The following is a 27,309-nucleotide window of genomic DNA, read 5'->3' on the forward strand; positions in this document are numbered from 1 at the left end:
ACAGAAACAATACAACAACAAAGAACAGACTCATTGTTGAAGGTTTTAACATCATTAAATAAAGTTGTACCAGTCACACCAGTCGTGACTATTCAACACACGTAAACAACGTAATATCTGTACGACTGGTGAATTTTTATGTCTGTTTGGTTGTCATGAAGTTCTAAGAAATGATGTACAATAGTCATAATTATAACATGTAAATCCAAAAAATTTAACCAATATTATCCCGTACATCTAGAATTAGGACATAGATCAAAACTTTATGGTGTTATTCATGTGCAAAACATTTACATATTTTTCACAATATCTAAAAAAACATTCAATGTTTCTGTGTGTGTATATATATATATATATATATATATATATATATATATATATATATATATATATATATATATATATATATATATATATATATATATTACAGCACAAGGAAATAATCGCTTATTCAACATATGGACGGAACAATATAGCAAACATTTTCTGTTTATAGTTAATATTGATCATTGATCATAATATTGATAATTTCAGTTCATTCTCAAAACTAATGTGTTATTTACTATCGTATATTGTTTGAGTTGTCAGTAACTGATTTCGGTCCATTCCTCAGAAGCCCCTGTCTTGAAGTAGCTGTGCTGCAGCGACTTGCGCGGTTTGTCGGGTACCTGTATGGACGTTGATGGTAGCGGGGGAAACCTCTCCGTCTTCTTGATTAACCAGAATGTGGACATCTCCCCTTTACCCTATAGATTCATAACGTCTTGCATTTATTACGTTTCAGCGCGAAAAAAATAATTAAAACTGCTAGAATTTTGTTTATAATAGTGTCATACAGTACTGTACCTTAATCGGCACCAACCCTCGTTCAGCGATTTCATACCCTCCTAATCCAAGTAAAGCGTTCTTGGTCGTCTCCGTAATATGTATTTTACCACCTAAAACGGGTTTTGACATATTTGTTATTCGTTTCTCGAAAATTGATGCCAGAAAACTTTCTTCTCTCTCTGCATACACTAGTAATTTTAAAATGATAAAAGAAATTGAAAACAGGGTCTGGCATTACAAGAATCCATCCCTACCCTGTCCGTTGGATTCCATCCTAGAGGCCGTGTTGACTGTGTCACCAAACAAACAGTACCGCGGCATGGTCTGACCAACTACTCCTAGAAACGGGAGAAAAGGTTTAACTTACAGGTAGAACACTAAACCTTCATGTACATTACATAAACGTGTATGTAATTATCATACTGTACATGATAAAAACTTAATTGAAGGCGGAGAGACATCCTCACAAGCGACACAATACAAAGAGTTCGGGCCAGAATGAATTGCAGTCATTATTGTTTAAATATACAAATATATAACCGCATTATATATCTTAAGGTTAAATACAACAATTTTTCTCTCTATGTGACTTGTATTTTTTTTTTTGGGGGGGGGGGGAGGGGATTAAGTATTTTTGTCCTACCAGAATATTTCCTTTTTTCTTATATTTTACTCTCAGGGAACATATTAAATAAATTTAATACAGTTTTTTTTAGTATTCTTTCATTCACGCATGCTAACTCACTCACATTGAACTTTATTGGTAGAGGCAGCCTAAATCGGAAAAATAATCATGGAAAACAAAAAATAAAAACTGAAGAAAAAAGAAATAACATAAAAACACAAGGTAATTATAAAAGAGGGAAAATATCAAGGCAGGTGAAAGCACATATATTGGTAACTAATAAACAAGAAGTTAATTAAGACAATAACATAACAATGATTGTCATAACAATGAATGATCATAGTGTCAGAATATCTTAATTATCTTATAATTACGATGCCCACATAATAAGTTTTGGTTTCTAGAGATACACATTTGTTCTTTAACCCTACCCCTGCCTTCTCTAATCCTTCTCTACTCAGATGTCCTTGATTTGATATAGCTTGTTAAAGGGGCATGGTCACGATTTTGGTCAAAAATTATTTTTCCGATTTTAATATTCAAAATGCTCCTGAAAGGCATTTTTAATAGGCAACCGAAGTTTGAGTGTCATTTGTTGAGTTATAAGCGAGTTACAGAGCTTGAGATTCTTCGTTATGTAAACAAAGCGTTTGTTTACATTTTGAGCGTTGAAGTAAAAATTTCAGTTTTAAACCTAAAACGAATGTATTAAACGTTAGGAACTGTTTATCTATGCTCAAAATGAATATAAAGATAGACAAATAAACTGGAAAAAGATTTTTTACTGGTATATTGAACCTATGTAAACAAAAACAGGGCACGAGCCTTGTTTACATGACAAAGAATTGTGAGCCCTGTATCTTGCTTATAACTCAACAAGTGACTTTAAAATTTTATTTGATCATTAGAAATGCATTTCTAAAGCATTGTAAATAGTAAAAACTTAAAAATAGAATTTGACCTAAATCGTGACCATGCCCCTTTAAATTAGATTCAGAGATTTTTCAACACACGTGGCGTAGAAATACCATGTAAAACATATATCTAATATTAACTGGATCCCTTACCACACCTGCAAGGTTCTCATCTCACCATGTAATGGACATCAGTTTGAAATTTCAGAGGTCAAATTAAGTTTCCTGCTGATCTAGCCCCGTACAGAGTAACGATATACATGTATGACAGCAAGTAACTACAATATTGCATGGAGTACGGTATCTCTCCAGCTGCTGGTCACACCCTACATGTATGTGTAATTCCATACTGATATTAATACTGATATACATGTATTGGTGGTCAGCCGTTGTGAAAAATGTAAAAAAAAAAAAAAAAAAAAAAAAAAAAAAAAAAAAAAAAAAACAAACACGCTTTTATAAAATCCTAGTTATCACAATGATCCTATAAATTCTTGTTTCCTATTAAGCTTTATATTATCCTCGCTTACAACGAAGACTTCAGAAATCATTTACTTGCGAAAAATCTACTTCAAAGGATGCTAAAAGAAATATCATGGACTAGGCTTATTGAGGTTCATACCTGCGCATACTGGTCCCGTGTGAAGCCCTATTCTAACCATGACCCTCTGTTCTGGAATGGCCCTCAGCTTGAAGTCTTCCAGCCTCCGTAGAATCTCGAGCGACATGTCCCCTATCTCCCCGCTGTGGGCGTTACCATTGCGCTCCGGTAACCCACTCACGACCATGTAGGCATCTCCGATCGTCTCTACCTGTCCATATAGCAGGTAGAATATCATATATTTACATTTTCCAATGCCTGTATCTGTGCTGACACAGCAAATCTTTGTAATAAGAGTCCAACACATTTATTAATGACGTTTATGACGTAGTATGGGGCGCAAGCGCGGTTTGTATAATTATACAAAATGAAAAAAAAACATATCAATGTCAGTAATTTGATATTGTACAATTGCTGAAAATTGTATAGAATAAGCAACAAGGAGTCATTCTTTGATATTAATACGAGATGGTTATTATACTAGTCCATGCTTGATTAAATCTGTCAGAAAGGTCTTCGGGCTTTACTGGATTCCTTATTCCTTAAATAAAACATAAATATTAAAATACTTGACTCACAAAACAACCAAACTTACCTTGTACACATCGTAAGTAGAAATAATGGCGTCAAATAACGTATAAATCTCGTTTAGAAAATCCACGACATCTAGCGGCGATATTTTCGATGCTATTGTGGTAAACCCAACGATGTCAGAAAAGAATATAGTGACTGCTTCGAAAGCTTCAGGAATGATGAATTCCCCTCGCTTTAACTTTTCGGCTACTAATCTGAAATGAGAAAGGTATATTAATTCACATACATTAAAATATTACATGACGCCGAGTCTAATCTGAATTTTTTTTAGTATTGTACATTTACATTTATTTTCTTTGAATACAAAATATCAAGATAATACATCAATTAGTTATATTTTTTAAATTTCATATACTTGCTCAAGAGATTTGTTTTTATAACCATAATCATGGTTTTGGTTGGGTTTTTTTTTTGGGGGGGGGGGGGGTTTGGGGGGGGGGGGGTTCGTTTTGTGATAAGAGATATTGTAATTACGTGAATAGTAACTATACTCGGCCTAGTTAATCATTTTACTATTTTGATATTTTTTCCGTGAAAAGTATATATATTCCCCAAATATACTGAGATGTTCGAAAATATATTCAATGATTACATGCAGATGAATATTCATCGCCGTGTTCACTTTAATCAGAATGAAAACAAATAGAGAACAACCATACAAAGTTTGACAAAAAATCTTAAAACTAGTTTGTGTACAGTGTCGTGGGCAATACTAAAAGAAAAGACTCTTACGCTCGCAATCTCTATGAATGCCAATTGAGGGTCTGAAGCAGATACTTACAGTGTCAGCTGGGTACGAGATAAATGTCAGTCGCCAGATTAATCGCCAGAATAGTACACACATGTATCGCTGCCAGCTTGTTACAACTATGACATTTGTTTAATCAAGATGTTGATCATAAAAAGAATTTTTTCGGAAGTCAGCCAATATGTTTTATTTTTTATATTCATTAAACACTAATTGCATGGCTGATTATAGACAAATATCTGTGAGTATCATTGGTCCTTACCGAGGCAGCATTCTATACAGAAGCTTGTCCGTCTTGTCTTTTTCCTCATTTAGTGCCACCGTTCTCTCCTCTACCAGATCCTCCAGGTTATTAGCGTACTTCTCCAGCATGTTGATCATGGAATCAATTATACTCACACTCCTTTGAATCAAAGACGAATTTAAATTAAACACCTAGTACCATAATTGAAATAGACAGTGCGTCATTTCTCTCGTGATGGTTTGGAAGAGATCAAAGACTCGCTGTAGCAACCAGATAATGATATCCGCTAATGATAGCAATCAAATACCAGAGTTGTATATGTTTGTTAGTTGAATTATTTGGATGAATAATTCCTCTAACATCTCACTAAGGAGAAGACTTTTTTATTCTTTATTTTATTTATACTTTATTATTATTATTTTTTTGAAATGTAAAATCATTAAGTGAATTTCTTTTCATTTTTAACTGGACAAGTAATAATCTGCACTGATAGTATGAAACCGTCTTTATGATAATTTTGCTTCAATAGTAAACGTACCTTACTAAATTTTATATTTATTGCCTTTCATTTGATTTGTGAATATAAACACCACACCTCTTTGGCAGTTTCGTGACTGCATTCGGGTTTGTATCCACACCTCTGATAGTGTTATCATTGAACCCGTCATTCTTGTACTCACTCCTCTGAAAATCATGTGATTCTACCCCATTAAAAATGCTAAGATTGGACCAGTATTCTTGGTTTGTACTTACCCCTCTGACAGTGCTATGATTGGTCCAGTATTCTTGGTCTGTACTCACCCCTCTGACAGTGCTATGATTGGACCAGTATTCTTGGTTTGTACTCACCCCTCTGACAGTGCTATAATTGGACCAGTATTCTTGGTTTGTACTCACCCCTCTGACAATGCTATGATTGGACCAGTATTCTTGGTCTGTACTCACCCCTCTGACAATGCATTTATTTGACGGACCAATATTCTTGACATGTACTCACGCCTCTGTTGCAATTTTTTAATTTACTGAGTCGATGTAAATACAAAATTAATGTCATGTTCTTAATTTTGTATCCCATTAAATTCAGAATTTCCGGCATGACAGTGCACTCACGCCTCTGTGTTGTTCTCCCTGATAAAGGTCAGTATACTGCTGAAGTCCGGCCGCTGTCGCCAGTCGTCGTCCCAACACATCGTCATCAGCTTCAACATCTGAGGCTTCAGGTCCTCAAATTTGTTGATGTCGGGTTTGCAAGACTGGCCATTTTGGATACTTTTAATTATATCTGTAATTAAAAGGTTGGCTTATATAACCTTGTGTTGAAGATATTGAATTCATAGCAATGGACTTTGTGATTCTCTGCATGTCCAACGAGGATTTCTTCAACTTAATTTAAGAATGTACGACAATTATTAGAGTTACATTTTTCGTATACTTATAGTATAACAATATCATAGGCTTCAACTGTTTGAAACAAACAAACAAAAAAGTAACCTTTTTTGAGAATTTTATTTCCTTTAATTTAATATTTTAAAAGGGCATGTAACCAATGAAAAACCAGTTAAAAGGGGCGAACAGTGTAAAAACTTCAATGGTTATTGATTATACTCAACACGTGTTTGTGAAAAAATAATTAAAGACATAAGGTAAGGGTTTTGTCCTGACATTGCAAGATTTTCAGACAATTAACACCGCATTTTCTTCCGTTAATTCAACAACGTAAGAATATTTACAAATGTAAATACCTCAGTTTGATTAATCTGAAGGACTAACTAAATCAATAATATCACTATGCCTTTTGCCGTATTGCTGGACAATGGGAATGTACCACATCGATAGAACGTCTCGTGCATGATGATACCATAACTGTACACGTCACCGGCGCGTGTTCCGTTCCTAGGAAACACATCATCGGATCTCAAAATCTCCGGACACGTCCATAATAAGTCTGTAAAAATACAGATATTGGATCAACTTAAACGAAATCTATCGCTGATTTCAAGTCTGTAACTGATATGTTGAAGCTGTAAAGAGCAGTTATATGAACGAGATAAAGATTAAGATTTCTCGATGGCATTAAGTACTGGGTATGAAAATTACTATGAAAATCATATATTGTACATTTCCATGACGCAAAGATGGATTGATAGAAGAATAGAACTAAAATTTGGAAATGTCTACTAAACCTTTAAAGTCCTCCATTTTTGTTACGTGTGGTAGCTTGAGGTTAGCTTGGAACGCTGACACGCCGTAGTCGGTGATCTTGACTGTCCATCGGTTGTCAATGATGCAGTTGGAACTCTTCAGTCGTCCGTGAGATTTAAGGACGGATGAGTGGATGTATTTCATTCCCTGAATATAAGAATTCGTGAATATCTTTAAAATGTTTCTGTATTATATTATATTTTGCAACTTATATCCTATTGTTGTCAAAAATATTAATTTTGCTGCTATATACTTTGTTAAGATAGACCCATATGTGTGATGTACACTCCTGTAATTTGCTTCGTACCTTTCTGCATTTTATGTTTTACTTTAGAATTAAAAATACTTTAACAATGTATATTTCGGGAACATTATAAATCTGTAGGCACATGCGGGATTTACCGATTATTGAATGCTGACTCTCATAAATGCCTACTGCCATACTTATTAAGCTAGACTGATCTTTGTATTTCTTTTAATTAATAATAATATTTTTATAAAACGTGCGCGGGAAGAAACGGAATATATACATGTATGTCTGAATTCGAAATCTTGTATTTGTTTGTCTACACTTTCTCTTACGATATTTTTTAATTTTTTTTCTAAATCAATAAACAGCCTACTATCTTTACTTGTGATATCCGTTGTTTTTTATTGTTCGTTGCTTAGCAAAAACAATCACTTGACCAATCTTAGGCAGTTTCATTTATTTATTACCAAACATGTTGTGCGTCTTCCAGTCGGAAATGAATAAATGGAAACGTGATGATAATCGCAGTAACTCAATTATCATAAATTGTGGAACAAGATATATAGTTAAAGACGGGACTAAACTTGGATTCACTGTCTATACGCTCTCTCAACTATTGTTAGTACACATCTCCTTGACCTTTAGCGAATACATTCAAATCTTTGACAGCACTGTAAAAAAATATTTCTCTTATGTATTTGTAAATATTTGTAGCTTTTTTTTAGTTATAGTATTATTAACTACAAAATAAAAAAGGAAAGCTAACGTATTCAAATAATATATACCAAAAAACATGGACTAATATATACATGTACCTTGCTATCTTAACTCACGTCTAAACTTTTATCGATATTTACTCATCATTAATAAACTAACTTGATTGCATAAATGTTCACCTGTACAAACAATTAGACAGACAACTTCTGTGTTCATATAAACAGGAGTTGACAAATATCGCATGTGTAGGGTCCATGCTTTAAAGGTATGAACATCGATTAGCTAAAAATGGCGCATGTGAATGTGAAATATATAATGGGTTGCAAAACGAGCTCATATATAAACTAAAAATGGTGTAAAGACCTTTCTTTCAAGTTTAGCTCACCATGGCAATGTCCTTCAGTATAGCTACTTTGAAGGTCCACTCTAATTTGATGTCATCGTTTTCCAGCACATCCTAAAACATTTACAGTGGAACATGGGATTGATTATGTTTCATTAGTATAAGGAAGGAGTCTTCTGGTTACTCCCATACATTGTATAATATCACATTACTTAGAGTACATTACATTTAGCGTAAACGGTTCAGCAAGATATCACTATTAAATTAAAGTGTACAAGATTCCTGCTTTATGAATATGCATGTGGTGCCGACTTTGGTTCTTTGAAAGCAATTGTTGATTAGTATACCTTTAAGTTTCAGCAAAATATCAATTTCAAATCGAAACGTTCAAAACTGCTTCTTTGTGAACATACATATGTTTCCGAGTTTGATTTTTCGAAAGCAAATTGTTGATTATTAATCCTTTTAGGTAAAAAAAATATTTCTTAGAATTTGACAGGATTTTGAAAACCATCGACCTTTTACCGATAATCGTTTTCTGATGGTAAACTGGTGAAGTATTGCCAACTCCGTGCAGGCTTAATTAATTAGAATGGAAACAGTCATAATGTTCATTTCTACGTCAGTGGTTTAATGTCCCCGTTTCCGATCACATCCAATATCCCAGAAGAAGAACAATGATACAGGAAAGACGAGGGATTACAACCCCGCTAGTGTTACCTGCAAACTTCCCTTGGAGCCGTATAGAAACAGGCAGCAGATATTAGGCGGATCGATACAAGCGCCAACAAACGGATTCACGTTGGGGTGTAAGAAATCCCGCATCTGAAAGAATTATCACACGCCCCATAAACAATCATTTTACATGTACTTAAAGCTACAACAAATATACATTATTTTCACGATTTAGCTCATAAATGTCAAAATGTCAATTATTCAAATGTCAAAAATCGTAGCTACATGTACATGTATATACCCTTCAGTATTACCCCTTATTTACCCCTATACAACACCTCACCGCCAGTTTTATACTCCTTTACAAAACTTCACTGCCGGTTTTTAACACCTCTTCAACCCCTCACCGCCTGTACCTTATCCCTTTACCATACCTTACTGTCCGATCCTTACCCTTTCAACACTGCATTGTCCCTTCCCTACCCTTTTACAACACGTCATCGCTTACTCCTAACCACTATGCAACACCTCAGCGCCCACTACTTATCATTTTCAACACCTTAATGTTCTCCGTACAACACCTTACCGCCTTCCTTAACCTTTTAAAACACCTAACCCCACCCCCCGTTCTTTACCCCTTTTCAACACATCACTGTGATTTCCTTACCCCTTTACAAAACATCATCGCCCAATCCTTACCCCTATACAACACCTCACCGCCCATTCCTTACCTCTATACAACACCTCACCGCTCATTCCCTACCCCTTTACAGCACCTCACCGCCAGTTCCTTGCCTATATACAACACCTACTGCCTGTCTGGAAGCCTGACAGCCTACTCCTTATCCCACTACAACACACTCGTTCCTTACCTCTGTACGACACCCATTCTTAACCCCTTTACAACACCTCATTTCCCATCCTGTACCCCCAATACAACACCTCACCGCCAGTTCCTTACCCCTTTCAGCTCCACCAGGTCTGTCATGGTCAGCTGGACAGCGGACAGATGACTAGTTTTGAGGGCCACTATTTGCCCGTTGTATTCAGCTGTCCGTGTAAAGTTCAGATTGACTGTTCCAGTGCTGCTGCAGTGGTCATTCAGGGAAAATGCACTCCTGCTGAGCTAATAAAATTTTGATATATCTTTTATTATATTTTATTTTTTTTATTTTTGGATAAGCAAGTACTTTTAAAACTGTTAAAATTTTAAATCCTGTGTTTTGAACGTTTTTATCGATAACAAAAATTTTACTAGATCATATCTTCTCAAAATGCATTTACATCTTTTAAATAAAAGTTATCAATTTCTTGCGGACAAACTTTAAAAGAAGTAGATAATTGTATGTTTCCTTTGGTGTACACGAATTTCAAATTTTGTTGTTAAAAACAGGAGAAATCATAGGCAACATGGCTTACTCGGGTAACTAAACGATGGTTAACTTTGACTGCTAGCATGCAACCTTCTTAATATACTAGTTTTAAAAACGAACAGCTTATCCGACGCTCGGTGCAAAGTTGAAAATCAAATCAACACACAGTGCAATTGTCTTTTTAAAACAGCTTTTTACAGGTTCATGTAATATTGTTACCTATCTAGAAACTAGATGTAATATGAGATTACCACAGCTACACTGACGAAAGCTTTGCCTTTGTTACATCTTCACACATTCACACTGATATCCTTTAAACATTATGAAATAGTGATTTCTAAATTTTGTAATTAATTTCGAGGTAAAATCGATTCTGTGTGTCGGTTATAATCATCTGTAGAGAATTTTTCAGTAAGTGTACGCTGCTACCTGTTAATGGACTACCTAAGACGTTTCACATGTATAATTTGTTAATTGATAATTAAAATGGAATAAGATTGATAAAAGACTTATGAATGAGGTTTTAAAAATGCAAATGAATTTATTCAAGGCAGGTGTTTGTTGTACCAGGCGTATAACTGTATGTGAGTCTTTGAATATCATGCTAGCCTGAATACCGTCTAATACTGCCTTATAAACCGTCTAAATCAAATTTTCAGATTCAATAATCAAATTTTCAGATTCAATAGAATATCAGCAGACACGTAGCATCAGGTTGATTACGCAACAACCAACAAAAAGCCTACAGTGAAAGTTTTAGGTACCTCGCTAACACCCCCTCCCCCTAGGATTTTTGAAGATTTGCGAAAAGTTGGGGTTCTTTTGGTCAAGGTTTTTCGGATAAGTCTGCCTCCTTTTCAAAATCGATGCTACGTGCCTGATCAGATAATTAATTAATTAAAGAAATGAATATCAAAACAAGTGTGAAACCTTATTTGCTAACAAGCTCAGGTGTCAGGATGTATTTAAGAGAACCAGATTAATGATCAGAATAGGACTACAATTATACTGTACTCATATTGCTCCAGGTCCTTTCTTTTCCCAATCGTGCTGGAATATTTACAGATGCAGACTGACGCATTCCTCTCTCAAGGGCGTGGTCTTTATACAGCGAATTAATCAATTTATTAGTAACACCTGAGCTCTATTTTTACTTTCTCGCAGACGACCCGCCCATCATCTTCGCTAGCTAAGGGTTTCCGATACCTGTATAGGACACCCTTTGCTAGCGAAGATGCCTGCCCATTGGTCCTTTTGTTTTATATACACTGTTTGTTTGTTTGTTGCTACTGGATAAATCATAAACATTCAGATTCTAGTTTTGAATTATTACCAAAGATGTGTTATCTCTCCTAAGTGAGGATTTTGTACTATTATACAGGTCCAATGATTTTTCTTGGGAAGGGGATTTGGGTCGAAACAGTTAATCATTAAGGGGGCTCTCTTCTTTTTTACATAACTCTGGTTATTTAAATTAACTGTCTGCTAACTCAAAGCTTTTAACTATCAACGCATTCATATAAGCATACTAGTATTTAATACTATGTCATTCATTCAAATGCATAGTATGCTCACAGGTTATGTAATGTCATACTCATCAAATAAGTTCATACTGGTCATTTATATGTCTACTAATAGCTTTGCTTATTAAAATATCACAATAGGTATTATTCAAATGATGCTTAACCAAAACTTATATATTACCATAAGTATTATTCAACTGCTGCTCAACCATAATTGTACGACTAATACACCACCATATCTTTTAATCAACTGCATTGTATAACTAATACACCACCATCGTTTATTCAACTGCTGCCTCACCATAAATACTCTATCATCATACCTATTATTCAACTTCTGTTTAACCCTAACTTAAATATCACCCTTCGTATTATTCCTCATCTGCTGAACTATAACTTTTGTATCACCTTAAGTATTATACAACTGCTGCCTAACAACAGTTTAGATTGTCACAGATGTTTCTAACTGCTGCTTATATATACGTACGCTGATCCAATTATAAAACATATTTTCCAGGTGGTTGGGGTCCATGAAATAATTTTATTTAGCTGGGGGTGGGGGTGGGGGGGTCAGAGACATATTTTGGTTATTTTAAAATGTGCTTTTAATAAGCTCTATGTCAACAATCAACTAAACATTACGTCATTCTAACTGCTCACCTGACTACCTATTCCTCGTTTGCTTTTCTTCATACTTATATCAATGTAGTCAATTTTCCAGGTCATTTTCAAAATCTGCATGTCATATTTCTTCTTTCTGCAGAAATCACAATTAAAAAATGATTACTTTGGTTATATGACTGCATGCTGGTAAAAGGTAACAACGCGATGAAGTGGTATGATAGGAACTCCATATTAATGACTGACATATTACTGACCACACGCACATTGTAATTATACTTTTTTGAGATTTCAATTAAAGCTTGCGACATTTTGCTGTTAGACTGAACAGAAATTAAAACGAACAATGACAAAGAACCTTTTCATTTTTTTCAGCTACATTATGTCTGATTCTCACTGTTTTTAATAAAGTATTTTTCAACTATCAGACTTTCTTACAAAAATTCAAATTTAAAATATTGGGACAACGATGCATCAATATCTATCGAGATGTTGCAACAGCTTCAGTTAAAAGTTAATAAAGGTTTGATCTTACCTGATATAGAACCCCGAGATGATGACAGCGATGAGAAAGACGACCACAGCGCTAAGGCTGATGATGATGTCTCTTGTGTGATCTGCAATTTAAACAGACTCAGTCAAATTTTTGCCACACTGTGGAATCATTAAAATTCGTGGAAGCCAATTTTCGTGGATTGTTTCAATTTTACATCTTCCTGGGGACTTCATTTCATGTAATCTCTTATACCAACAAAAGTAATAATTTCTTTTTAGCCCTAATTCATTAATTCGTGGAGGATGTTAATTCATGGATGAGACGTACCCACGAATTCCACGAAAATTGAGCCACCACGAAATCTAATGATTTCACAGTAACACTTTCATATGTTTATTATCGCATTGGCTTATTACTAGGATACAACTTGAAAAGAGAAAGAGAGAGAGAGAGAGAGACGAACAGACAGAAAGACAGTTTACCTTTGACTAAAGGTGGGCAGTTTTCGTTGGAGAACCCACAGACAGGGGTACTGGGAGGGGCCAGTCCGTCGCTGGTCAGCCACAAGTTTTTCTCCCATAAAGTGAACAGCTGTAATGTAAGGAACTCAATTTAATTTTGGATATATCGTTGACGTTTTTTTCATTGTCTATAGGTACGAACACTGTAAAGCCACTGGAGCTGATAGCTAAAAAACTATTTTATTTTCATTTTGCTAGTAAACGAATCGTTCTATTCTATTCTATTCGTGTATATGCAAATCTACGAAGGCCCTGTCCAAAAATAAGTCGTTTTGAATGATTAATCATTTGGAAATAGTGTAATTAAGACGTCGCCAAAAATGGTTTATTGTCATTATGAGTATCCAAAAGGAAAGAATGTCTTCGGAAATAAAGCGGGTTGATTTGACTCGCCGTGTATGACTTTAATCACCTCCCCCCCCCCCCCCCCCCCCAAAAAAAAAAAATATGTATCCGATAAAAAGTAACAACTAACAGTTATGTGTGACATGCAATAAACAAATGAATGAGCGACAATTTTCTCCAAGAGAAATAAACAAAAGCATTGTCGTACCTTAGAATCCTTGTACGTCTCTATGATGCCAACAAGCCGGGTTTCGTCGCTGGTGTTCTTTAGGTCTTCCACCCAGAAGGCGGGCTGTTTGTCCCCGTTACCATCGAAATAGATCTTACCACTCGTACCTTAACAGTCATAACATACTTATAATAAAATTAGTTAAGTAAAATTTATGCGATTAAGAACGGGGCGGCTGGAGCGAAGCGTCAATATAGTAGTGACTGATAAATTAATGCTCACGGTAAAAAAAACTTTGCCAATTGAATTTTTGTTGTTGTTTAAATACTGGAGATGAACGGCAAATAAAAGATAGAACCTTACCATTGTAAGACAATTTGTGAGTGAACTTAAACAGTTCTGTCCCGTTTCTATGGTCAAGTCCATTTTTAAAACAGTGTTCCCACCACAGAATAGCCAGGTACATAGAATCGTGTAGAGTGGCGGCAGAACGGGAGGGCTAGGGAATAAGACAGGGTGGTTCTAATTTACTGAAGGATTCAAATTTTTGGCTGAATGATTCGTTTTATTTCATTGTTATGATGTCATTGGCGTGACGTCAGAGTAGATTTTAAAAATTCTAAAATCATTACCCATTCACAACTTACAAAGTATCCTAAAATACGATATGTGTTGTTGTGCTTTCTGTTGACAAAATTAAGTTTAGTATTTATATAAATCATCAAACCCCGCTATCCCTATATATACATACGTGTCATATTGAATGTTATGAGATTATTTGAAAGTGAACTCACAAATAAGCCTTCATTAAGAGCTATTGAATCGTTCCATGGTAATTCCGTCATCCTCTTGGGTATTGTTCTTAGTAGCTCCAAATGACGTCTCTCGCTTTCATCGTCGAACCATCGGGCTGCCGTCAGCTACAACACGTAAGCCAGGGGTTAATGTTGCTCGTTAAACAGCATAAAGCTTAATTTTCCTATTATAAGTTTAATTATTCGTGAAAACGACAAAATTTAACTCTTCAACAAATAAAAAGTGATTAAGTTAAGCTGGCTAATTTAAGTTTGATTTTGGTGTACGTTATCTGCGGAAGAGGGTTACTGTTAAATGAATTGGATCTGAAGCACCTAAAAGAGACCAACCTATTTTGTTCTATATCTGAATTTTTAGAGTTGTACATCTGATGCAATATATTAGAACTATTTTAACAAGACCTTGGACTTTCGGTAAGATGTATTAAATTATCTATTTCGTGGAAAACTAGCGCGCATCATGGAATATGGCAACTGAGCAATTGCTATTCATAACGCCATGTTCACTAAATAATGTTGTTTATTTCTTAAGTAAACACATGTACAATTTTAATGATTATTAAAATTTGGTGAAAGTGACTCAACAACATTATTTTGTCTGCCTTCAATAATTCCTCACGTACAGCAACGACTCAAGAAAACTTGAATTATCTAAATGTTTAAACTTTTAAAGGTTACTGCATTTAACATTTTTATCTCCTGTTTTATTAGCAATAGCTGCATACACTTACATGAATCACATGACGATAAGCTTCTCTTGATATGACGTCATCAGAGTCGTTTTTGAACCATGTGCTGTACCGATAATGATCGTCGTTTGACAGGAAGTTAGGATCAATAAAAACGTAATCTCCAGAAGTCATTCCAAGGCGATGAGCGCGAATCATTATATTCCGGAAATTGTCATCTTCGGCACAGATGAACACAACTGAAATAAATGCAAAAGTATTGTATTGATAAAAGTAGATTGGTATTTTAAACACTTTCAAGTATCAAATGCACGTCATGTTTTGGAATTTGAAAAACTGCAAAATTGTCTTCTGTTATTATATATTTCATAAACAGATTGGATTATTTAAGACAGTACGTTATAAACATACTTCTGGATGTCTTCTTGATAATGTTCAGATAGGCGTCAATTTCGCTGACGGTGGGAATCTCTGAAAACCTTTGGTATGACGTAACAGTAATATTGTTTTCATCCACTTTGACCAGAAAACCATTCATAGCATGTAAGCATACGTCTAAACAAAAATAAAACAATTCCAATATTCATGAATCATGGAAAGTAATATTTCTTTGAACAGTGAAAAGTTTTCGACAATGGTAATGCTGGTAAGACTCAATGATAGTGAGTTTTGCTGGAAAAATGCATATCCCGCGTCCGTACTTTTTTTAATATTCGATGCTAGCTACCTAAACCTGATAAATACAAATCGTCAGAAGTATACATACAATGCACATAACCATACAGGAAAACTGTAATAAAAATGAGAGTATAACAGATATCATATTTATACATTTACATTCAGTATTTTTCAATGTTTGCATTGGAAATCTGTGACTCCAAAGTTCATTAGCGCACCAAACCTTAGCACGGCGTATGAGCACAAGTAAACATCATAACGCGTTTTTGAGTACTTTAGTTGATTCGTTATTGTAAGATTAAATGAAACGTTCAAACTTACTTGACCAGTTTGATATGTACTTGTGAAAATTAATCGTAAAATCATATTTTTTCGTTAAAGAATATTTTATACAAATAAACTTCAATAAAAATATAGTTAGAGTCAGTGGATGCTTATTGTTTTTGATTTGTTGTCGATTCAATAACACACCAGGCTTTGCAAACAATTTATCTTGTTATACTTTCATGTTAAATACTGAAATCTGATTGGTTAAGACGCAGTTAATAATATTTACTATTACCCTCAGCGTTAGCAACGCACTTGGCAACGGGTAACATTAAAAAATGTTACATGCGCGAAAATTATGCGCGTGCGGTTCGCTGTAGAATTCACGTTATTCCTATATAAAAGCAGTAAAATTTTCTTAAAAATTATAAAAAAGACATTCAGTATAACAAAATAAATAGTGCCTGTTTGGGAGGATAACAGTTGAAATTGACACCCCTCGAAAACCATTGTCAACCTCCGCTTCGCGTCGGTTGACAATGGTTTTCTCGGGGTGTCAATTTCAACTGTTACCCTCCCAAACAGGCACTATTTATATAATAACGCGCTATAACGCACAGTATTAAAATTGTCTGCACGGCTTGGTGTGTTACAGGATCGACGATAATCGGAAATAAGCACCCAATGCTTACATAAAATGTTTGCATAAAGAATCAGATTCAGAAAAACAACTTAAGAGGACAGATAGCATATTAAATAATTGAAATTGATGCACCCTTTAATCTCAGAGATTTAGAATTATGATTCGACATGAGTTCAGAGCACTTTAAAAAATTTGTTCTTTTACAGTATTATGATAAATCATATTGACAATGCAAGGCTTGTGTATGATCGATCTAAACTTGAATAGGTAATAAATAAAGCTACTATTTCAATCCTAGTCCAATACCAATTGCATTTTAATTAATTTCCAAATATATATTAAAAAATATCTTTTGATATTTGAACTTCTAAGGAATAAGTTGGTATTTTAAAGCCAGAATTAAAGAGAAATAAATTTATTGTTTTTTTTTTAATATATCTGTAAATCCAAATATTTCGGAAATTGTATTCATCTCTTCTATCTATGTTCATTTTGGAGATCTATTGTTCACTAAAGATAATATATTCCAATGTTTTCTCAATTTCAGTATGTACATAATACAGTGTTGATTACACCTTGTTCTTGAAATAAAAAAAATAAAAGATAAAAATAAAACTTATCTTAGTATATAACGTATATGCTAAACATTCATACTTTGTAACATGAGATAACAGGAAAATTTGATTCACACATTCTAGAATTAACATATAGGAAATACTATTATTTATTTAAAGATACATGATGAAAGTCCCCACCGTATGAGGCTTGGATTAGTAACCCCGTCACATTCCATTTGAACTCTGAGAAGAGGGCCACGGTGGCTAGCCCCACTTTGTTGAATGTAGCGGACAGTCGGATGAAGGTCTTGAAGATGTCCTTCTTGCTGAAGGTCGGGTCGTTGGCCTCCCAGCTGATGTGGGGTAAGTTATAGTAGGGCGTTACGTAGGCAGGCCCAAGATTCCCTGTATCAGCAAAAGATATATATACACAACAGCTAACTAAGGCTGGTATTAAACTGGTTTTTGTTGTATTTGTTTAAGGTCATAGAAGATGGACCACAAATTTAACATTGGTCAAGGATTTGAAATAAATGATTATGTACTGGTATATCATTGTCTTCATCTGTCCTGAACACACCATTGTGACATACAAGTATACAGATTCATTCATTCCTTTAAACAAAGGCACGTCTTTTTTTTTAAAATTTGAAATTTTTAAAATTCTTCATTTTCATTTTAACAAGATATCACCTTTATTTTGGACTTTGGAGCCAGATGTTTTATGGTATTTAAGTTCTTTTTATAAAATGTGAGTTTATCCAACACGGTTTTTGAATGAATATAAGGACACTATATGATTTGTTGTTCGAGGTTGAAGGGGCACATCTCTGCCTAAAGGTCTAACTAATTAATGTTTTGAATTCCCTACAGTCAATAACAATCGTACTAGATGTGATTTATTAAATATAGAAGTTTTGTTTCGTGTGGAAAACGCTTTCCGTGTCGCAATGCTATTTGGATCTTCAAGCTTCGCCGAGGTTCTACAAATGCACATGAACTGTGACGTTGTTGTCCAGCATCTTTTTTGGTTAAAAACAGTAGCCCAGACAATGGTTGATCGATCAAACATACACGTATTTTAAAGTATTCATAGTTGAGCAATGTTTTACTTGTAATTTTTGTTGTTGTTTGGGTTTTTTTTTTTGGGGGGGGGGGGTTGTTGTTGTTGTTTTCTTTTTCTTTGGAAGGGGGGAGGGGTTGTTGTGTTTTTTTGTGTTGACTGTCTTGTTTCAAATTCAAATTAGTTTGAGCAAAGGCATATGTTCAAATCCAAACTCCAAATGATTCTGAGCATGCGTAATTGTATTAATTGAAACCGAGGCAGTGGAATTTTTAGGGAATCATTACGACTAAAATACGACTAAAACAAACTTAGGTAAATGACTTAATTTCATAAATAAAAAGTGTTGACGTTATTTACTTATATATGGACATTGATTAAGTTATTAATTAGAGGGGAGTTTATTCTTACGGGCACCTGTATGTACTCATTACAAGGTTGTGCAAGTCGATAGCATTGTGATATACTAGTAGATCCCCCAGTGGTTGATAATCATTTCCTTACGTTTTGACGAGGGATGACCGAGCAGCAGGTCAATTTTCTCCTCCGTAATTAAGCGAACTGTCTCTCCCGCCGTCTGCGACATATTTTCTTCAAAACATGTCGTAACCCTGAAACAGAAATATGCCATTTATTTTGAAGTATAACAAGCGGCGGTATCGGTTTCTTTGGCTTTCACGTTGATCATAGAAGCGAAACAGTCATTCCAGTCCGTATGTCATAAGGCCAATGATTTTCATATCATCTTGTTATCTGCTATTGCATGCTATATTCGAGTAGAAGCACGCTGTTCAAGAAATAATTTTAAAATGAATATACTTAATAATCATGCTGTGAGATAATGTTCCACTCGTTATATCAAATTTTGCTGTCAATTTTGTATTGTGTCTCCATGGTTACTTCTAGGCGCGGTAAATGTTCCCTCCATATTTAATCATACGATTACCGTCAGCAATTTGAGGGGTTTGAATTATATTTCACTTTGTTGCAGAGACGACACAACGTAGAAGCACGGCCGCTAATATACTGTAGTTAAAACAGAAGACGGCGAGTTTCCGTTATTTCTTTGTTGTTATGTTTTATCTTTACTTATAACAATATAGATTACATCGTCTGTAATGAAGCTTATCTTTCAGTGGTATTTACCGTACCAGGAGGATTTTGGTCATATATTGATGTATGGACGAATAACGTCCAAGTCAAAGCTTCGTCTCGCCATCTATGAGGTTGATTAACCTGATATATTTCTGTAGTCAGTCAGTAACAAACCTAATAAGTAATATTGTAATATGTTCTTTAAAAACAATCAAGAAATGCTAATGTCAACATACAAGAATAGTATGTCAACATGCAAAATAATTATGTTGACATGCAAGTTACAAATCTTTTTAGAGAATCTTTTTTTTTTATAAGCAATGCCAGACTCTGACATCATAGACGCAAAATGCAACATAATTATGCCAACATGCAACTTATTTGTTTTAACATTTGCGACTTATTTATGTGAACATGCAAATTTACTATGTGAAAGTATTTATGTCAACATACGAGTTAATTATGTTAAAATGCAAGATACATGTATGTTAACATAGAGTTATCTACAAAAATTGCAATGGACGAGTTTATCGGAAATTGTTACTGATGATACATGGCTACATATTATTTTGAACCTCAGAAGAAAATTGATTACAAGATGTGGTTGACTAAAAAGGTAAAACGCTCTTCTATTGTAAACCGATGTACAAAGGAAGTATTATACGCAATTTTCACTGAAGAAAGTTTAAGAAACATTACTAAAGAAAGAGACCAAAGTCTGGAATTTGCAACGTTCCACTTCTTGATGACAACACCCCAGCACCTAATTTCCAGATTGAGATCATTTTTGGAAAAAGAAAACGGTTCATGTTTTGCCCCATCCTCGCTTATCTCCTTGTGACTCTTTTTTTCTTAAATTTAATCAAAGTATTGAAGTACTGAAAGCCGGGTTCTTTTGGTGTGTCTTTATGCATATTGTGTAGTAAAGACTGAAAATATCTCTCTCTCTCTCTCTCTCTCTCTCTCTCTCTCTCTCTCTCTCTCATACTTTTAATGTCGGCAAGGCGTCATCTGGAAAGCGTCCAAAATTTGTAAGTGGCTAGAAACAAAAATATGTCTAGTAGAAAAACGTTCAACAGTTACTGCCTTGAATTTTGCAACAAGCGTTATATATTCAATTCCCATTTCTTTAACGTGCAGCAAAGTAGTTCATGTGTATTTATGTGTTCAAAATACATAGTCTTGTTTTTTAAAACAAGTTATTAATAAGAAAAATAAAAAAGATAGACAATTCTCTCGAAATTAAAAAAAAACCAAAATGCCAACACTTTTGACAAAAAACATGGCTCTTTGTGTAACTATTTGGTAGAGCGGAAGCTTTTACTTTGACGCTGTTTTTTTTTTTGTTTACTTTTGAAGTTGTGCTATTTATAGTAACATTGGCAATTTGCCTGCCTACAGCCAGGACTATGCTTTCAGCAGAGCCCGGCTAAAAAGCACTTGTCCTGAAGAAGATATGCTTCACGGAATGCTTTGGGGTCTGCCATTTATCAGTACATGAATACCATTCCCCAAAAAACATCATAGAAATGCATTCAAAGCTTGGATTAATCGGTTGAAGTTATGTGTGTCTGTTAAAGGATAGTATTTTGAAGGTAACCATTAAAAAATGAACAAAAAATCTTATTGGGGTATTTTTTGTAACAACGATGGCATTTTTTATTGAACGCCCCTAGTACACTAGTTCAAAGGAACAATGACTGATGTATCATCTGATCCGTTTAAACAAATGCAATATAATAGCAATCATTAGGCCTAAATAAATAGTGATACTATTCCAGCTCCCCACGAAAATGGTTATAATGTTTTAACATTTTCGTGTAAATAGAAGGCCAAGACGAGAAAAGACTGCCTTGAAAGATTACAATTAAAACTCTGTCAGATTATCAGATCCGATGCATTCTTTTTATTTGGCATGATATTGAATTCAATAAAAATATAAACTATGATTCATTTTATGAAAATTTGAGAACCTCTAAAGTGCAACTTAAAAGAGTTGTCCCTCAAAAGCCGTATTGTTTTAAAGAATATGTAATACTATACAATCATTGCATGATGGTTAGGAAATTTTGAATTTTTTTTTCCACAAGAAAAACCATATTTCCCGAAGGTCTCGCACGAAAAAAAAATGATTTTTCTTTGGGATTTAATATTTATGTTTCCCCAACAGTCATGCAATAAACTTTTTATTATACCAAACAACATATTATCATAGAAAATACATTCACTCCTAAAAGTTTTTCGACCTTTTTGAAACCAATAAAGTCGTGATTGTTTGATTTTCTATGTTATTGGATCTCTTTTCTTTCATAAATTCGAATAAAAGATTACTTAAGATCAATTTTATGTAAGAATCAAAATTCGGTGGCCACGTAAAGTCACAGATTTTCTTCATACTTGACAATTTGATAGACTTTGGTGAGTAAAAAAGCCTAACACCATTTATCTGTTGCTATGTGGTCCCGTTGCCATGGTAACCGATGGCAAAGATGTAAAAAGGGCATTTTCATGCTTATTTGAGAACATATTGTGAGTATTGTGCACAGCTTGGTGTTTCCAGTGTAGAATATATTAAATAAAAAAAGTTGTCATTTTTGAAAAGAAAGAAAAAAATTCATGGAGAAACGCATAGTTTTAGAGCGTTTCCATAGTTACTTAACAGAAATTTTAAAATCTGTACTCTTCATTTAAGTTGCATAAAAAGTGCAAATCTTGGATTTTTTGGTAAACACTATTATGATTGTGCAACTAAGAATTTAAATATGAAAATTGAGAATCGTTGCTATGGTAACAAGCTTAAAAATAAATAAATAAATATATAAAATCGATGGGTGAAAAAAATAAAGTATGTCCTTAACTTTAATGACACTTGAAAAAAATCTGAAATTTTATAAAAATAACCGCCGTTGCTATTGACTTTTCAAAAAGTAGGAATTTCTGTGTGATTTTTTACGCAACTTAATTTTCTATAGCAACAACACTTCTCTGTTGCATAACAAAGCTTTATGGTTCATAATGAAAATTTAGATATATTTTTACAAGTTCCAACTTATTAATCAATTGCAAAAAAATTCTAAAATCAGGAATTAAAGCATATCAATTTCATCTTCAATTCCTCAGTTTTCCCGATTTTTTGGCCTTGTTGCCATAGCAACGGATGTCAATTTTCATATTAAAATATATATTGATATGGATGTAAAAATAAAATAGTTACCCATTTCGGCTTATTGAAAAACTGCAATAAACTGATTTCAAAATTTTTTTACGATTTCCATGGTAACATTTAAAAGTATTGGTCTCTCCATCAATTTTTTGATATAATTAAAAATTGAAAATAAGACAAAGGCTGTTTTATGTCTTTGATAGTTTACATTATTGGGCAAAACCTTCTGATATGGCTTCAAAGTAGGTAAGTTTCGCTATTTTTTCATTTTTAGCCTCGATTACCATGGCAACGGTTACCCCCAGCAACCAACTTTTAGGGGTTTTTTGCGTTTTACACCTAGGTGTGTCCATGTATGAAATATAAGGAAAATTGGTGACTATGCGTGGCCAGACCCTTTTATAAATCTTTGATTCTTACATAGAATTCATCTTAAATATGTTTTTGTTATTCAAACAAAATTAAAATAATTATATATTTTTGATTAAACATAGTTGTGTGTATCGTGTGCTCATAATGGCTTTTTCATGTGATTGGAATAAAAAATCAAGAGAATCCAGAAGAGGTGGATTATGATATTTATTCCTCGGGAAACACGTTCGCCCTTTCATGTGACTTTCTAGACCAATCAGATAAAAAAATCATTTTAAGGTCAAATATTTTTTAGTAAGGTTAAATACTCTACAATTTAACTCCACAAATTATCAGATCAATAAATTCATCACAGCCAAAAAAAGAAAAAAAAGGAAAGGAATTCAACAAAAACGATTGTTTTAAATCGCAAGGTCTTGGTTGAAAACTATATGTATTTCAAAAGACGAATAGGGCCACATTATAAAAATATTTTCATCTTGTAATTACGAGAAAATATTTCTTCATATCGAGAAAAGATCTCGTAACAACAATATATCTCGTAATTACGAGAAACGATCTCGTGAGTACGAGAAAATATCTCGTAATTACGAGGAAAGATCTCGTTATTACGAATAAAATCTCTTTTTTACGAGAAAAGATCTATTAAATGTTGCCTTTTTTGTTCTATTCTCTTGTAATGTAAAATGGTTGGGCCCAATGTTCGTAGCTTTCGTTGGTAACCCTTGCCAACGAATTTACATCCCCACGGAAGTATATTCAAGCATTTGTTTAATATTTTTTAAAATTAATACAGACTTACTGTCAACGAAATTACGTCACTACGAACCAAAAAAATGATGGCTACTCACAAAAATTGATCATCACGAACTAAAATGATTACACAGTATTCATGAAATATATATTATGTGGAACTTTAATTAAAAAAATGATAGTTGTTATTTAAAAAATAATCAAAAACGGATTAACGTTTCTGTAAACAAAAATAGACTGATAGAGTGAAGTAATCGACTTCGGGGTCCTTCCAGAAACGCATCATTTTATATAGATCTTTTCTCATAATAACGAGATCTTATCTTTTTACAAAGATATAATGAATTAGTTATAACGAGATCTTTTTCTCGTAATTACGAGATATTTTCTCGTTATAACGAGATCTTTTCTCGAAATAACGAGATAATTAGCCTGAAATAATGTGATATTTTCTCGTAATAACGAGATCTTCTTTCGTCATAAAAAGGTATACTTAACTTGCAATAAAAAGATATTTTCTCGCAATAACGAGATCATTTCTCGTAATAATGAGATAATTATTTCGTAATAACGCGATTTTTTCTCGTAATAACAAGATCTTTTCTGCTAATATCGAGATAATAAATTTGTTAGAACAAGATTTTTTGTAATTACACGATATTTTCTATCTAAAACAAGATCTTTTCTCGGAATAACGAGGTAATTAACCCGTTAAAATGAGACCTTACCTCGTAATAACGAGATCTTTTTTTCGTAATAACATGGTAAACTCGTAAGGTAAAGATATCTTTTCGGAATGACAAGATTTGTTTTTCGTAATAATGAGGTCTTTCTTCATAATAACTGGTCTTTTCTTGTAATTACGTGATCTTTTCTCCTTATTACGAGATAAAAATATTTTTTTTACGTGGCCCTATTCATCTTTCGTACCAATTTCTCAGCTTACAACATTTTTTCTAAAAAAACTAATAACTGTTTGGTTTGCTTCTGCAGTCTAAACATATTATTATGCCATGGGGTCTATAGGATACTGAGAATCGTTCTTACAAAGATGGTCATCTCCTTCTTCAGCTTACCATATTAATAACATTCATTAGAGTAAGCAGCTCCTCCCAAATAATTTTGACATGTAAGGAACTTCAACAACCATGTTAATTATAGTTATCAAAGATTTTTTTTTTTCAGAATCATACAGCCAGTGCAAGAATGCCATATATAAGTATCATTTTTTTCTTGCAAATGTTTACTGTTAACTCAACACGTGAATGCATCAAATGCGTTTCGTTTGCATTTTAGCTATATACTTTTCTGCGATAGAGTTACATTTACAGAAAGGTTAATAGAAGCGTATACAAGTACAGGTATTTATATCTAAATTGAATTGCAATCTTCTTCTAGAATCAAGTGTTGTACCAGTAAAATTTTCTCTTATACCTCTTTTTATAAGTAAAAACTAAAGGGCGCAATTCCTATTTACTGTAAAAATTGATTTTTGAAATTTATGTTAATTCGTAGATTTTTGTAATTTCATAAAAATGTAAAAATTCTTATGAAACGAGTATAATTTCGAAGTTTTTTTCAATTCTCCTTAACCATTTACACCGTCACTCCATTCTTAGTGTCTTTCTTTGTGTGTGCAACCCAGCATCCGTATTTAATTGTGCTATTTGTGACTTTGGTAAAGTTTCGAAGTTTAAAAATAAATCTGTAAGTTTGTTCTTCCTTGTCAAAGCCTCCTGTGCACTTCCCTCTGTAGCTCACTTGATCAAGCTTTGGTTCTGTTATAGCAAGACCTTGTCATCCAATGAAAGAGAAGTCATAGTATTACAAAACGCTATGATATACTGTTATCAAGTTTCTATCAGGAATTTATGCTAATGTTTTTATTGTGGCAGGGAACGTGATTTCTGACAATTCAACCTCTTTTTAATGGATCTTAGATGATTTTCCATTTGTTTTCTCGAATTTTACAGCAAGTATATGAAGTATGGGTTACACATTACATTTCATACATCGTTTACAACTTGCTCTTTTAAAATTTTGATAAATTATCTAGTAAAAAATATCTTCATTAATTTTTTAATGTATTCAATTCGATCAGGCATTTTCATTATTTTTCTTTATTTCACAGTGTCTTTTTAACTCTAATTTTGTAAATCAATCATTTGTTACAGTTCATAGATTCAATAATAATACAATATTAGAATCTACGTTGGTCCAACCATGAAACATTTTATGTGTATCAAGATAGATTTAAAATATTCTTCATATCATAGAACTAAAAAGAATGCGTTGATAAATAACTTTAAAGGGAGGGGGATAGGACAACTCACTGCAAGGGTTTTAATAACGAGACAATTGATAATGAAAATATCGTTATAACACATAGCTAAATAATCGGGCATAAAAAAATATTTAAACCACATAAAAACTGAAAGGAACCAAAACAAACTTTCATTTTTTTATATGATGAAGAAGTTTTAATCTTTTTCGTTAGTTTGCAGTGTTTTTTAAAATTTGAATGGTTAAATTTACTGGTTAATCTTAATAAAATTAATTTGATTTGTTTAAAAATGCAGTAATCTGTTTTACTTACGTAAAAGTATGATTTAGGAAATAGCCGTCCGTTCTTGCGTTTTCTACAGCAATAGATATAGCACTTGCTTGGAGTTCATAGCTGGCCCAATTCCGTTTACCTCTTAACATCATCAGTCCCAAGTGAAAATTCTTAGAGATAACAAAACTAAAGAACTCCAAAAGGAGGAAGGACGCTAAGCCACGTTCTCCGCGAGCCATTGCCAAACGACTATTGACATTATTTCTCCTAGTTCAGCTGTCAATACGCTTTCTATGGTACTGATGATCAAGTTGTCTCTATGGTCTGTCGTAAGAATCCAATCTCGCTGAAAAACCTTACAGCTATTCAACTGGTCAGAAAACCGTCTGGTCGGCAGAGGCACACTGTCTTTACCCGTGACCACTCATCAGCTTTGCCACATCTTCCATGATGGAGATATTCAAGAGGTTTTTTTTCCGCAGTAGCAGTTAAAAAACTAATAAACGAATAATGAGTTGTACATTGTAAACACAAATGAGGGAATTCAAAGCGACAACTGGTCTTTAAGCGGAGTAGACAACTCAGAATTATTCCCTGTTCCCCCATCAACAATTAGGTATCTATTCTAAAGCGATCGATGATATATTCATTATCATCTGGATCGGAATTGTTATCTTTGATAAAATAGGACTGTTTTATTGCTTGAAACGCCATGCAAATTGAAACTAATGAATGTGTGCGTGGCTCAGAATCCCCCGTGTTTGTGTAAATCTTCTGGGACCAGATTAAGAATTCCTGATCTACCTTATGTTTAACGATTATTTCTGAGGAAAAAATGTATTCTACGGAATTTTTTCAAAATCCTTAA

General features: G+C 33.7%; 1 protein-coding gene across 1 annotated transcript; it reads right to left on the reverse strand.

Moving 5' to 3' along the window:
• Positions 1-417: 417 nt before the first annotated feature.
• LOC128188784 (atrial natriuretic peptide receptor 1-like) lies at positions 418-26,970 on the reverse strand. Its single transcript, XM_052860046.1, has 23 exons — positions 26,481-26,970; positions 19,006-19,112; positions 17,637-17,843; positions 15,705-15,848; positions 15,336-15,532; positions 14,584-14,709; positions 14,153-14,288; positions 13,829-13,956; positions 13,237-13,345; positions 12,794-12,875; positions 12,298-12,394; positions 9,703-9,867; positions 8,787-8,891; positions 8,109-8,180; positions 6,738-6,903; positions 6,347-6,499; positions 5,665-5,836; positions 4,573-4,713; positions 3,564-3,756; positions 2,990-3,179; positions 1,083-1,166; positions 847-938; positions 418-746 (listed from the first exon to the last, which is right to left on the reverse strand). Exons 1-23 carry the CDS (start codon positions 26,678-26,680, stop codon positions 585-587), a joined length of 3,228 nt encoding a protein of 1,075 aa, XP_052716006.1. The 5' UTR covers positions 26,681-26,970; the 3' UTR covers positions 418-584.
• Between the last annotated feature and the right edge of the window lie 339 nt (positions 26,971-27,309).

Source organism: Crassostrea angulata, chromosome 6 (assembly GCF_025612915.1).
Source record: "Crassostrea angulata isolate pt1a10 chromosome 6, ASM2561291v2, whole genome shotgun sequence".
In the NCBI taxonomy this organism is placed as follows: Eukaryota; Metazoa; Mollusca; class Bivalvia; order Ostreida; family Ostreidae; genus Magallana; species Magallana angulata.